The sequence below is a fragment of the Manis pentadactyla genome, chromosome 8, assembly GCF_030020395.1.
Source record: "Manis pentadactyla isolate mManPen7 chromosome 8, mManPen7.hap1, whole genome shotgun sequence".
Lineage (NCBI taxonomy): Eukaryota > Metazoa > Chordata > Mammalia > Pholidota > Manidae > Manis > Manis pentadactyla.
The window spans coordinates 132,219,204-132,233,697 of record NC_080026.1 but is presented as its reverse complement, the minus strand read 5'-3'; the positions used below and the strand labels follow the sequence as shown (position 1 = coordinate 132,233,697).

Here is a 14,494-nt window from a genome sequence, read left to right as displayed (position 1 = left end):
AGGAAATGCTAATGGACACTGCAAATACATTCTTCACAGTCAAGTCGCCTGATGATCAGCATGCAATCAATTTTCGTACCGCTATAGTTCACATTTTTCATACCCAAATTCTTGGGGAGAAAAACCTTGATTTTAAAATAAAAATAATGTCAGCATATGGAAGAGTATTTGCACCTTGGCAATTATTCACAAGGTTTGTGTAGGAAGGCTGATTTTAAAGGAATAGATAACTGGTAACATGGTAGACTTCAGAGGTGTGGGTTGTCTCTGTCTTTAAGGCTTTAGTTAACAAAGAACATGTTTCTAGGATATTTTTTGGCATAGGGTATGTCTGACTCCATGGACTGAGCAACAACTTAGTGCATGCTAAAGGTGGATTTTCATAGCATTTCACAGTATTGCTGTGTTAATAGCAAGATGTATGTCACGTATGACATGAAGGGCTTTGTGCAGACTCTGCTAACAGAATCAACCACATTGGTGGAGAGTTGGGAGTTTGACATCAGACAGCCATACGTGGTTAATCTTGGGCAAATTAGTTAACTGTTCAGAGCCTCAGTTTCTTCATCTCCAATTTAGCTGACAAAGATATCTATCTTAGGGCTGTAGTGATGCTAGAATTTGACAAAGCACACAAAATACATAGTACAGAGCCTGGGCACACAGCCAAAACTAAAACAGTGCCTGCTATTATTTTATCTCATGGAGATAAAAAATGGCAGTGACTTAGGGAAATTTATTCTCTTTGTGTCAGAGAAGAGGCAATGTTTCTATTGTCTCCTTTCACTTTATGGCAACATTTAGAAGATGCAGGGCCCAAGGCTGGAGTACAGGGCTGATGTGTGTGTGTGAAAAGTCTCTTACTGTTTGTTTACAATTTAGGTAAAGGAAAAAGGAAGTCTAAGAGGATAAATATTGGTACCCAGAGTATAATGGGGCAAAAGTGGTAAGGAGGATTTCTGTGGTACTTTTAGAAAAAAAATCAAAAGAAAAACTGTCATAATAAGATTAAATCAAATGTGTTAATAAACCACTTATTGAATTTTTGGAGCTAGAAGTAGCTCAGGGGATAGTGCCACAAAATGAACCCAAACTTCAAATTGGAAAGAATTTTGTGTTCTGGCTTCATCCTTAAATGTTTCTCACTAAAAGAAATATCTGTATTATGATTTCACAGCCAACATCCTTATCTAGATAGAATCTTCTCTTAAGAAGTTGTTTTCTTACTTCAAACTTGGAATCATGAGTTCTATGCGGAAGGTTTTGTCCACATGGATCTCCCAAACACACTGGATGTCTGTTGGATAGTTTTCTGGATACTGTGGACTGGAAAATGAGCCCGAGAGACCAGAAATGACCCCTCCACAAGAGTTATGTTCTCCTGCAACAACAGGAAAAAGGGCATCAGGCATGGATTCGCTTGTGTGACCCAGTAATGACCAGCTCACCCCCGTGGCCTGGTGGAGCCAGGCAGCAGCCCCTTGGTGGGCACACAAGAGGCGGGCTGAATAGCTCTTCAGCCAAAACATCTCCTGCGCAGGAGAGTCCATTCAATCCAATTTCTGAGTCGAAAGTATTGCAGTGTGAGTTCCCTGCCTTTTCCTCTCTCCCTATCATCTGATTTAAAAGATTTTTTTTTTATCTTTATCTGCCCTGGTGATACTATCTCCTCCCTTTTTCTAAAGTGGAAGGATTCTTTCTTGCTAGGGGAGAAGCCGAATAGATCTACAAGATAGAGTGGGAAGGACAGGTGACGAGAGAGAGGCTGTATGTGCCTAGGTAAGGAGTGAGTTTCGGCAGGTTTGGGGAAGAAGAGGCTTGAGAACCACTTGGGGTCTGATGAACTGGAGACAAGGGGACACTGTGGACTGTTCTGCAAGGTCACGACTGGGACTTCCCTTTAAGTGCTTTTCCATCACTTTTTTTGTGTAGATTGTGTTTCCTTTAACTCGGTGTCTACTGAGACAGGAACTTACAGGTTTTGGGATTTATGAGAGTTAAACAAGTGACATCTAATTCTTTCACATTAGTTGTCATATTAATATAGATACACATTTACACACACACACATGTTTATTTAAAGCAGCATGCCACACAAAAGATGCAGAAAACTTAGAATCATCTAATTATTTTAGAGGAAATTTGAAAACATAATATGCTTTACTGCCCTTGTCCTTAATTTATGAAGTTGCGTAATTTTCCTCTTTCTGCTCTCCCCAACCATCTTACAACCCTCCCAGAATCCCCAGACCTCCAGCTGAGGTCCTGACTGCCCTGGCTTTCTCACAGAAGGGGCCAGGACAGGCCTGGCACGGGCAGCGGAGAAGCAGCCCCTCACACACACTATGCCAGCCCGTATGTCGTGCCCTGGTCACACCGCCTAGCACCGACTATGATGGTTCTCCTGGCATGCAGTGACCATTTCTATTTAAAATAAGTGACTACCTGTTAAGATATCCTGAGAGGCTGTGGAAGGACCTAGAAGGGGAAAAAAGACAACAATGACATCCAGGAGAAAAATACTTAGTCTTGTTTCCAAGTTAGTGAAATGTAAAGGGTTTCCTTAGAAATGTCAAAGTACTTAGAGCAAACTGAGAGAAGTCTGAAGGCGTTGAGTGAATATTCTCTACGGTCCTGTGGCAGATTAAAGAAGGCTGCAAGATTCCCGGTCCCCTCCCCTGAACCTGGGTGGGCTCTGCGACTGCTTTGGCCAACAGAATATGGTGGAAGTGACCCTGCGCCTGGAGGCTGGCAGCTTCCCTTCCTGTCTCTGAGGACACTGGCTTGCTTGTGGCACCCTGAGCATCTTATCAGAAGTGTGACTCCCCTGTTGAAAGACCAGGTGATGAGACCCCCAAGACCACCTGGAAAGGGAGAGGGTCCCGGCTAAGCCCACCCTTCCAGCTGCCCCCACTGAGGCACCAGGCAGGTGCATCAGCTGTTTTGTGTCCTGGCTGAACACCACCGAGTGAGCCTGCCCAGTGCTCTGTGCAGAAGAATCTCCCAGCCTAGCACTGTCCAAATTCCCAACTCACAAAACCATGCACGTTAACTCCGTGTTGTTGTTTTAAACCACTATGTGGTGTGGTGGCACTAGATAACCAGATGGCTCTCACGCAGCACGGTCCTCCTCATTTCCCCATCACCCAGGTAATTTTCAGTTTAGCTGAGCTACATAAAATGAAAAAACTACAGACTGCCCTTGACCCCAACCATGGCCCTCTTTTTATTTTTATTTTATTTTTTTGCCCTGCCAGCATCTTGACTTTTTCGACAGCCCTTCCCCTCTCAGTCATGACCCCAGCACAAGAAGCTGGCCTTCCCCAAGGAAGAATTTAAATAGAATATATCAAGTTCTCCAGACAAGTGTCCAAGAGAGATGCTCCTGCCAATGACTTGTGACCTGTGCACGTTCTCCAAGGCTGTGTGGGGACAGTGAGGTGCATTCAAAGGGAAAGAGATGGGGCCTGCAAATTCCAGTTCTGCCACTTTCTAAGTGAGTTGTCTTAGGTAGGCCTCTTGATCTCCCTAATCCTTGGCTGTTAGGATTAAATAAATTAATTTATGCAGAATCTCTAGCATCATGCCTGCTATTGTGCAGATGATCAGAAATGTCTGTTACAATGAAACAAAATGCCTTTTACTTTACTCCAATGTCATTTCAGAATTTGTATCATACATGTTGGTCTGATTTTTCTCATCTTTGGTTTTTATTACAGATGAATAGCATTCAATCAATAAGTTGTAGATCTTTGAAAACAGGCAAAAGCCATAATAGCCCCAAAATCATGTACTTTGGGATCAGACTGATCAGTGTCAAAACTTGGCGCCATTATTAACTTGCTGAGTGAACTCAGGAATGTTACTTTACCTTTCTGTGTCTCAAATCTCTCTTCTGTAAAAGATAAAATTCCTTTTTGCAGAGTTGTCCTGAGGATTAGCAATAATCTGAGCAAAACATCTCCCCATCTTTGTGCTAGCTTTGCCTGGTCTTTGTGTAGCTGGGGCCAATGAACGGGGGTGGTAAGGTGAGACTGGTGTCCAAGAGCACCAATGGCATGGGCTCAAACCCACTGCCTAGCTCTGGGAACATTGCTAACTTTCTATGGCTCAGTTTGTCTGGAAAAGTGCTTGGCTCAAAGAGTTATTGTGGGGATTCAATGGGTTATAGATGTGAAGGGCTCAGAACAGTGGTCCTTAGCATTCACAAGCACTTGATTAGCATCATCATTATTATTAGGAAGTTGCCTGGACTAGAAAAAAAATATGGACATACCTGGAGGTGTGGGAGGAGGCAGTTCTTCTGCATCTGAATGCATAAGGAAAGGCAATAGGTCACTCTCTTTCATGAATCCAAAGCATGCAGGAGGTACAGTGACAAGGGTGCAGGTTGGGCACAGAGGGCAGAGAACCTTGGCCTTTCTGAGCACCAGAACTGTGCCCTGGGCAACTCCAGGGTCCTTGGCCTCAGGGAGCAAGGACAGGAGCTGGGTCAACTCGGTTCCACGGCAGCTAGGGCTGGATTACCTTTGGCCTCTCTTTGCTGAATCACCTGGACTATCTGTTAAAATGCAGATTCCAGGGCCCTTCCCAAATCCTGCACTGGTGCTTTCTGGGGGTGGGCCCTGGATTTGGCAATGCCATGCTGGAAGTGGTGCTGGTGCACACTAACATTCATGGTCTCCCAAGTGCAATGGGAACTGTCCATGGCAGGGCATGTGTCTGAGTCCAGGGCTTGGTGCAGAGTACATAGTCAAGGGTTGTTGAATAAAAGAATGAGTGGATGGATAGATGAAAATTCCATTTGGGACACATAGTTTCAAAATGTCTTCAATAATAGCATTAAAAATTACTGCGTGAAAGGGGAGCTACCTGAGCAGATGACGCCAGCATCCTCGTGGTGGCCGCAGTTGTGCTCCGACCAGCCCGCGTGGGCGCACTGGCCCAGATAGCGCTCCGCCCCAGAGCACTGCAGGTTGTCCAGGAGGATGTCTCCAGAGCCCGGGCCAAAGTGGGCCTTCCCGAGGGCGGACACGGCCCGACCGCAGCCCAGCTGTCGGCACACGACTTCAGCTTCGTCCAGGTCCCACAGGTCATCGCACACAGTGCCCCAGGTCCCCTGGTGGAGGACCTCCACGCGTCCTGAGCACCGGCCTGAGCTGCCCGCCAGCCGCAGCTCTGGCCAGTCCCCTGCAGGCAGAGATGGGTGTGTGAATCCCCAGAAGACCTGCCTGGGACACACCAGCACCAGGCCCAAGAGGCCAGCAGGACCAGGGGGTCAGGGAGGGACAAGCCCTATCTTGAGTCTTGGGGCTTGTTCCTCATGTTTCTCTTATGTTCCTGAGTTGCAGGCTGTGGGTTTCAAGCCAGTTTAACTTCATTTCAACGGTATCGACTTGATTGCCTTTCCTCTCAGCCACTCATGATGACAGCTATAAGCCAAAATGAGAAGATTCCTGCCCTCAGGGAGCCTAACAACTATTTATCAGTCAGATATAGACACCAGTATGTTGTGCGAGTCCACATTGTAATAAACGCAGTGAAGGAAAGAGCAGGATGCTAGGCCACAAGGAGGCTAATGGTGGTGGTGGTGGTGGTGGGCCTGGCAGACTCTCCTTAAAGCAGCGAGAAGGAGCTGGCCAGGGAGGCATTGGCGAAAGCCTTTGAGCTAGAAGGAAATGCATGTGCAAAAGACCCTGAAATGCCATTTCTTTCCTGCACATATCTCTAAAAATTATGGACTTACACATACACACAGAGTCATCATCACATGTAAAAAAAGTCAAAAGCAATGATTCCAAGTAAGACTTTTGACTAGTGTCTCAGTGGTGTGAAATTCTCTGCATTTAGATAGAGGGTGAACTTTGAGCTGGAAGAATAAATTGCCCTAGGAAAAATGAAGAACAGCAGATATTTAAGTCTCATAAAAAAACAGTGGCCTACCTGGGCTTTTAATAAGTGATTCTTCAGCATCTGTTTATAGAAAGAATAAATATGTCAGTATTCTTCAGAAATCCTGACTTTAATGATGGAAGAGAAAGGTTTTAATTCCACCCTTGTAAGTTTTTTCTAATGTATTATGAATTGCTTATTAATAAAAATAAAAATTTTATTTAAAAATGAATATATTAATTATTCATTATTTTTAGACATTTATTATTAATCTGATATGGAAAAAATGAGTCTAGGAGAACCAAATTCATCTATGGACAAAAAAGAAAGCTTCTCTCTGGTCACTGGTCTGCTAATGCCTTAGGAGAAAATGGCCAGATGTGAATGGCACATTTAGGAGATGATTTAACTTACTGACTTTGCAGCAGGCAAATTTCACTTTGGGAAGTCTTTGGGGCACTTCAGGTTTAGAGAGTCATCCCCAAGAACATCAAAGGAGGAAGAACATGTGGCCTGTGAGGCTCTAACTGGGTCAGACATGCCCTGCATGGCAAGACGCCACAGCGCAGATGGGCACACGGCCACCCCAGCGAACAGGACAATGCTCTTAAATATACACCCAAAGTAAGAGCCACAGGTACAGGTGCTAATACACAACTGAGCTGCTTGTCACATGTCAAGTCTATGTAACAAGGGCCGCCTCGAGTCACGGTTACTGGTTCTTTCCAATCACACCAAGCATTGTAGCAGTAAATTTACCAAAAGGCATCTTATTATCAGAAAGGTGATTTAACAGATTCCGGAGGTGACCAACTTACTTCTAGCTAACTTTTTGCTCATGAGTAAATACAAAGTATTTTTTAAAATTGTGGTTGTCATAATGCAAATCAAATTAGCCATTTTAGTTCACTAACTTCTTGGCATTGGCATTGGGTGAGGAAGATGGTAGTAAAAATTGCCAAATATGCAGCCCTTTGTCAGGCACGATGCAACTGCTTTAGAGAAGACAGCTCAAAGCCTCTGGCAATCCTGCAAGAGAGCAACCTGTCTCCTACGTTTACTGATGAAGAAACTGAAGTCCTGAATGTTTAAGTGTCGAGTGTTAGTAGCAGTTCTGAGACCCATACCCCAGCATGTCCAGCTCTGAAGTCTTCTCTAGCTTTCCTGCATGGGACAATCTCTTTGAATGAAAGGCCTTTAGATAGCACCTTAAAAGTTCCCATAATTAAGCACATTCTTTGCACATGTCTGTATTTAGTAAAGCACACATTTCTTTGGTAATTCTTACCACCACCAAATCAGAAAATCAGGAGGTTTTATTCTGGGAGGCTAGCTCTCCTGTCTGTGTGCCTGACAAACTGAATTCTAGCAGGTGGTCTCCTAACACTTGGAACTGGAGATGAATGTCTGCAAGAGGAGAGGCTACCTGAGCAGATGACGCCAGCATCCTCGTGGTGGCCGCAGTTGTGCTCCGACCAGCCCGCGTGGGCGCACTGGCCCAGGTAGCGCTCCACCCCAGAGCACTGCAGGTTGTCCAAGAGGATGTCTCCAGAGCCCGGGCCAAAGTGGGCCTTCCCGAGGGCGGACACGGCCCGACCGCAGCCCAGCTGTCGGCACACGACTTCAGCTTCGTTCAGGTCCCACAGGTCATCGCACACAGTGCCCCAGGTCCCCTGGTGGAGGACCTCCACGCGTCCTGAGCACCGGCCTGAGCTGCCCGCCAGCCGCAGCTCTGGCCAGTCCCCTGCAGGCAGAGACCTGGTGACCACTGCCCTCTGGGACACTCACATGTCCCCTGAGCTGGCTGAGCTCCCCACCCCCAGACAGCTATTAGGGTGGAGAACTTGGTAAGAACCAGTTAACTGGTTAATTGATAGTAATTAAGATTGTCAATGTTTAGCTTAAAAAAATCCACTGAGTACCTATTGTGCCAATCTGTTTTGGCTAAATGCAGAAAAGCTTTATAAATAAATGTCACAGTGATTTGTGATTTTGTGAAAGGCTTTTGCGTTCGTGCTCACCTTCACTTTTATAATAACTTAAGAAGGTAAACAGAAGATTATCAAATGCTAATTTTATTTATAAGGAAACTGAAAGTTGGAGAAGCAAAATGCTTCACTCCAAATCCCACATTTGGTTGGTAGCAGGTCTAAATTCAGGTGTCCTGATTCCAAAACTCACTAGTTTTCTCTGCTATTCTATCTCATTGCCTCTGGAATGGCTTTGACATTCTATTCACTTTGAAAAAAAGTCTATTAGACCTTAGATTTGAGGTTAACTATGAGCAGGACTGGCCATATAAGAAATAGATAGACCCCCACTAAAGGCACTTGGAAGCTGCTGAGGCTTTGATGACTCTGAAAGGCACTGAAAAAATGAACTTTGCTCACCCTGGGGTGCTAAAGCCAAAAGATCCCAAGAGTTTTGAGTGGCCTGAAAAACTGTGCAAAGATGGACTATTTGCAATTGATTCAGTTTGTGCTGATGGGTCAGGAATGAGGCAGATACCAAGAGGAAAGGACACCTGGTAAACGAATGGGTGCATTCCGGGGCTTACCTGGTCTTGCTGTTACTGTCCTGGGCGCTGCTGTTGGGATTGCTGTGGGTACAAGACAACACCCTGAGATACAAAGCGAGGCCTTAGGCTAGCCAAGATGGCAGCATTCTGAGACCAGTGTCTACAGATGCCCAGATCTGCCTGATCATTCTCCCTATCATCTTTATAATAAGTGACCTCCCACATCAAACTGTCTTTACGTGGGGATCTTGATGTTGCTCAGTGTGTGGGATCCAACACAGATCATATTCTCTCCCTCTGCCCAGTCACCGGAAGTATAACAACGTTTAGATCATGCCATTCTGTGCCAAAATGCAAACATTCACAGTGTTCTTCTGGGGAAAATGTCATTTTTTCCATGTGCTTCTTCTTGTTAACTCTCCTAAATGTGGAGGGTTTGATTAGGTGTGTCTCATTGTCTTTGATAAAAACAAGGAATTAAGAAATCAAATAGGCAACTGTCCACCTACAGTGGCCCAACTGTTGATAGGTGTAACTTGGTTCCATGGTGAATGGGCATCATACTTGTGCAAAATGAGGGGAGACAGAATCACCCAGTTATGGTGGACTGTACGGGGAATTAGGAAATGTATATGAGAGAGATCAGACCATGACAGATGAAACAGTGACACTGAACGTGACTCACTGATCAGATTCGGGGTCCGTGAAACTGCCTCTGCAAATACAAGGAAACCAGAGCTGGTCAGTCAGTTACAGTGATTGCCCCGACCCCCTTCATGACACATTGCATGTCCTCTGGGTTCTGTAGCACATTTCCCAAGCCTGCTGGCTGAGCCACCCCGGTGCTTGCAGAGAGCACAGGAGACTGTTCTGAGCCACATCCTGGCCAAGGGGACGCCAGAACTGTGAATGAGGCTCCACCTCTTTTCTCCTATGGTAGGTAGTGCAGGACCCATCATCACTGGGTGATGTTGGGACAATTAGTGAACCTCTCAGGCCTCAGTTTCCTCATCTGTCACAGGGGAAGGGCCCAGGTTTGTCTGAGGACTAAAGCGGATAACACATGTAAAGTGCCAAAAATAGTGCCTGGCCTAAAATAGGCATTCAATACACATTAGCTGTTATTTTAAACACTCGTTACTACCTACGCTCGAGTGCATGTGCTTCATCAGAAACCCCTGGCGTAGCTTCTGCTTGCCTTCTCGCCCTGTTCCTTTTGTGTCCCCCCAGGTTTAAAAGCAAGTCTCAGGCTGTGCCTCCCACATTGTCCTTAGTATCTGTAGCCTACACATTGTTCTCTGTCTTCCCTAACGTCTTTTGCTGAGGTGCATGCACCTGTCACTTCAGTATATTCTATCAGTCCTCTCACTGTATTACACATGTCCATCTTGAATTCCGTCTAGGTTGTACATAAGCCCCACTGAGGCTGGGGCCACACCTCCTTCTTCTGCTGCACCCACCTAGTACTAGACTCCGAGCAACTACAGAAATGGCTTCCTACTGGGCTGACTACGAAATGCTTACAGGACATGAAAAGGCCACGATCAAGCTGCCAATCATTGAGCATTCATGACATGTCCTCACTACGCTAAGGGCTTGACTTGTGTCATCGCAGGGAACCCTCACAAGAAGCCTATGAAGGAAGGTTCTCTTACGCCCATTATACAGCAAGGGGTTGAGGCACAGAGAGGTCAGCTCTCTTGCTCAAGGTCCCTGAGTCAGAGATGGTGCTCCACCCTGTCCCCAGGCAGACTGTCCAGCTCCGGAGCTCCGGCTCTTGACACCTGTCTTACCTTTGGTTGCAGAATAATAATAAGCAACAAAGTTCTTTCCTATGTTGTTGAAGCTTCGGAAGTACACGAGGGTCATTGAGTTGGAGGAGGACGAGTAGGTGAGGTAGGTTCCAGAGCAGGTCTTCCCCAGGGACTTGGCCAAGGCTGGAGGGCCGTCCAGGATTTCAAAATATTCATTGGTGCAGTCGAGGCTGGGGAAGCAAATACCGATGGGCGTCCCTTAGCCTCCTCCTCAACGGGTCCTAGAGGGAGGCTATGAGGCAGACCCTTCATTTCATCAGTGTAAAGAGGCTGGGGACTGCTTGAGGCCTGTCAGTCATTCAAACATGGTGTGGATTCCTTTGATCCCACTTGGGCTTTCTGAGAGCCTTAAGGGGGTGGGGCCTAACTGGCAGAGGGAAGAGGGGCTAAGCGGGTGCACTTCTGCCAAGGCCCGAGACCACAGGGTTCCTTGCAGCTGAGGGCCAAGGGCCAGCCGGTGTTTGGCCTGCTGGACCATGGCTCTGGGTTCCGACCAACTTTCACAGACTTTGGCAGGCAGCCTGCCAGTGGGAAGTGCACTACCAAATCTGCCCGGCTTCGTTGGTGGAAGGCATCTGATTTTGTCCCTGTTGTTCCTCAATGTGAAGTTTTGTTCAGAAGCCGTAGCGATAGAATCAGAAAACCATTTTCATGCCTCAAGTCATAGTCTGATTAAGCAAAACTCTGGAGTTAAAAAAAAAATTTAGGTTGTTCCTGGGATTAATTTCCATAAGCCATTCATGTATGAATGATACCAACCTTGACTATTTATAATGTCAAAACCTAAAATTTCTCAATTTACTAAATCTGGGAGTTCCGTGGAATCTGCATTTTTAATTAGCAGGCAGGAATACATGCATTCTCTCTCCCTTTCAGTCTCTTTCTCTCTCCTACCCACACACCAAGCATACATACACAGCTATGCAAAGCACATAAGGTGAATTCAATTTTAATTAAAAAATCATGGAAGCACATAAAAACCGATCATCCTTCTATATATTAAGAACAAACATGGAAATAAAAATTCAAAAAATATAATTTACAATCACTCCTTCTTAAAAATGAAAACACCTACAAAAAACTAACAAAATATGTATAAGATTTGTACGCTAAAAATTACAAACAGTGGTTACAAAAAATAATACCAAGAGCTAGTTAGGATATGCAGAAGCTGGATTTGCATAAGTTGCTCATGGGAATGTAAAACAGTAGGCACTCTGGGAAACCGTTTGGCATATTTTTAAAAAGCCAGAGGTGTGCTTACCACACCTGGTGTGCACTCTTGACCATTTATCTCAGAGAAATAACACCTGCATATGAATGTTCACAGGAGCTTTGCTTATAGCAACAAAAGACTAGAAACAATGCAAATGCTCTTCAGTGGGGACTGGGTAAACAAACTGGCATCCACAAGTAGAATACTTCTTAGCAACCAAAAGGAACAAATCACTGATACACACAACAACCTGGATGGATCTCAAGGGCATTACGCTGAGTGGAGAAAGTCAATCTCAGGAGGATACATCCTGTTCGATTCCATTGATATGACATTCTCAAAATGACAAAATGACTGAGAGGGAGAACAGATGAGTGGTTGCCAGGGGACTGGGGGGTATGTGATTTGTGAGTATAAAGGGTAAAGGGTGGTTCCTTTGAGGTAATGGAACAGTTCTGTGTCTAGATTATTGTGGTGGTTACGTGAATCTATATATGGGGTAATATTGCACAGAACTACACACACACACACACACACACACACATGTTAAGTGTGTAAAAAATGGTGAAAACTGAGTAAGGTCTAAGGTCTAGCTAACAGTATTGTACCAATGTCAACATCCTAGTTTTAGGATTGTTGTACAGTTACATGAGATGCCAGCACTGGGGGAAGCTGGGTGAGGGTACCCGGGACTCCATGTGTTATTTTCGGGACTTTCTATGTGTCTATAATTATTTCAAATAAAAACTTAACAAATATATATATCAAGGACTCTATTGCTTATGGGAATCAACCATGGGAAAAATGTTTGGAATTTTAAACTACAGAATGTACTCAAGTAATGTATTAGGACTTACTTAAGATACGGAAATGCGAGCAGTACGTGATCAGACGTGTTTGCCTTGATTTCCCACACACAGGTTATGTTGTCATGCATCTCGTTCTGCGGGGGGTTCCTAATTGCTCCAGATGAATTAGTAATAACACTGCCACAATGAGGTTTTTCTGAAAGTGGAAAAGTATTTGAGAATTTCAGCTTTTTTTGCATTGTTCAGTTCACTGATTTTGTAATTCACACTTTTATTCCTTTCATTTTTTTTCCCCCAAAACATTTCATTGGCCGCTACTTTGTGGGTATCTCTTAAGACATATTAGAGGCATAAACTAGTCTAAAAACTCTTACTGACTTAAGAAATTAGGGCATGAAAGTGTCTGAATTTTGAAGTATCTGTCACTTCTGAGAACTCTGCCGCTGCCGCGGGCTTGCAGGGCGGAGCAGTGCTCCCCCATCCGCCAGAATCTTTCCCTCCACTTACTCCCTAGCGGTGGGTTCTGCAGCTTTCATTTATGCCAGGCAACCAGAAGTGATCCGTAAGCTCATTTTCCAATTAAAGGTGAGCCCATACAGAGCCTCCCTATATATATATGAAGATGGCAGTGTTCTGCCCACCATCAGTTGTAATTTATTAAAATTATACTATTAAAAATCCACTACTAAGTGGAAAAGAGTTGACCTGAGTCATCCACCCCTTCTAACACAGATATGGTCCTATGTCCATCTGTCCATCCACCTGTCCACTTCGTTCTCCATCTGCTTGTCTGTCTATCCATCTCTGCCCAGTTTTAGGCCAAAATTACAGGTGACACTTGTGGTAACAGCTTTCTCCATCAGAACTTCTGGCTGTGTAAGACTCAGACCTCCACTAGATTGGCCCTGGTCATCCAGCTGCGGCTCTTCCCTAGAAGGACCAGCCAGGTTCTGCAGGCATTAGTGTGATGTTAGCCCTTTATTGCCAAGTCGTGCTAAGAAAAGTTCAGAGGAGCTTCTGAAAGCCCCAGATACTCCTCTGCAAGAGCAGAGGGGGGGAAAAGGCAGAGGAAACAAAGGACGGAGGAGGACAGAGATCGTTAGGGAAGGACAAAGGGTGGAGAAGAAAATCATGGTGGAAGCCCTCTGAAATGATGCCCTTGGGTAGCACCCTGGAATGCTGCTGTGTCAGTGGCTGTGTGTGGGTCCCTCATGTGTGGTGCTCATGTTGGGAGACCAAGAAGGCTGGCATTGTTTCATTATTTGGACTTCCTTCTTGGACTGAACGGAAATGGAATTAGAACCATAAGTTCATTGGCTTTCACTGTCAGTTTATCATGCAGAGCACAGGTTCAGAGGGGTGACCAAGACAGGGAGGTAGTATTTTGCTATTTCCTTGAAGAATTACTTCTGGGCTTGAGCTAGAAGATGATGGTCAGGTAGCCAAGGACACCAGAGTCTCACCTGCAGCCATCATCCCTGCCATGACCGCCAGCGGGCGACCTGTCAAACACACAAAGGACACATGGATTGTCAGCTGGCACGAAGGTCCACAGCCTTCTGCACGTGAGACCCCGAGGAACATGCAACAAACACACTGTCTGGGCCCCTCCCAGAACTACTGAGTCAGTCTCCGGGGGAGAGGCCAGAGCAGGTAGGGATTCCACATGTGGGAGGGAAGAGGCACTCATCTAGAGCCTGCCTAAACTTTGACGTATTCTTCTCTTGTCACACACACAAATGAGAATTTTTGAAGTTTGAGAAAGCTGTGTGCAATTCTGTATCCTACAGCCAATTCCAGTTGCCCAAGGGTTAGGAGTTACAGGCTTCAATGTAAGAATAGGAAGATACACCAATTTACCAATTCCGTTGTCCTGGTGGGGCTTTGAGAAGGTGAGCCAGGACCTAAGGATGCTGTGGACCCTCCTCCTAACCCTCAACATCTCTCTACCAGTGACGCCTGGCCTAGAACCTCCCATTGGAGATTGTCTCCCAGGACCAACCCCTTCCCACCTACGAGAGTTGAAAACCCACGATAGGATGGGACTGAAGCTTTACTAAACCTTGTGCATTCAGCGTTGTTCCTAACTCAGTCTTTGCCCAGAAGCTGGCTAAGGGCAGGACACCGAGGGACCTAGGGGTGTGATGGATGAGAGTGGGCACTGGTGTGGAGAACTCCTGGTGTTGGCATTGAGGTCATGTGGGAACACCAACAGCGAGGGAAGCTCCGTGGGGCCAGGGCAGCG

General features: G+C 45.6%; 1 protein-coding gene across 9 annotated transcripts in view; it reads right to left on the bottom strand.

Moving 5' to 3' along the window:
* LOC118919292 (deleted in malignant brain tumors 1 protein) overlaps positions 1-14,494 on the bottom strand; it is a 95,132-nt gene that overhangs the window by 42,030 nt on the left and 38,608 nt on the right. For all 9 annotated transcript variants that reach the window (XM_057506433.1, XM_057506424.1, XM_057506430.1 and 6 more), the window contains 9 exons: positions 13,713-13,751; positions 12,298-12,445; positions 10,204-10,394; positions 9,096-9,125; positions 8,450-8,491; positions 7,319-7,636; positions 5,944-5,973; positions 4,873-5,190; positions 1,228-1,381 (listed from right to left, as the gene is read on the bottom strand). In XM_057506433.1, the coding sequence (XP_057362416.1) occupies positions 1,228-1,381; positions 4,873-5,190; positions 5,944-5,973; positions 7,319-7,636; positions 8,450-8,491; positions 9,096-9,125; positions 10,204-10,394; positions 12,298-12,445; positions 13,713-13,751 (1,270 nt within the window). The remainder of the gene's footprint in view (positions 1-1,227; positions 1,382-4,872; positions 5,191-5,943; positions 5,974-7,318; positions 7,637-8,449; positions 8,492-9,095; positions 9,126-10,203; positions 10,395-12,297; positions 12,446-13,712; positions 13,752-14,494) is intronic.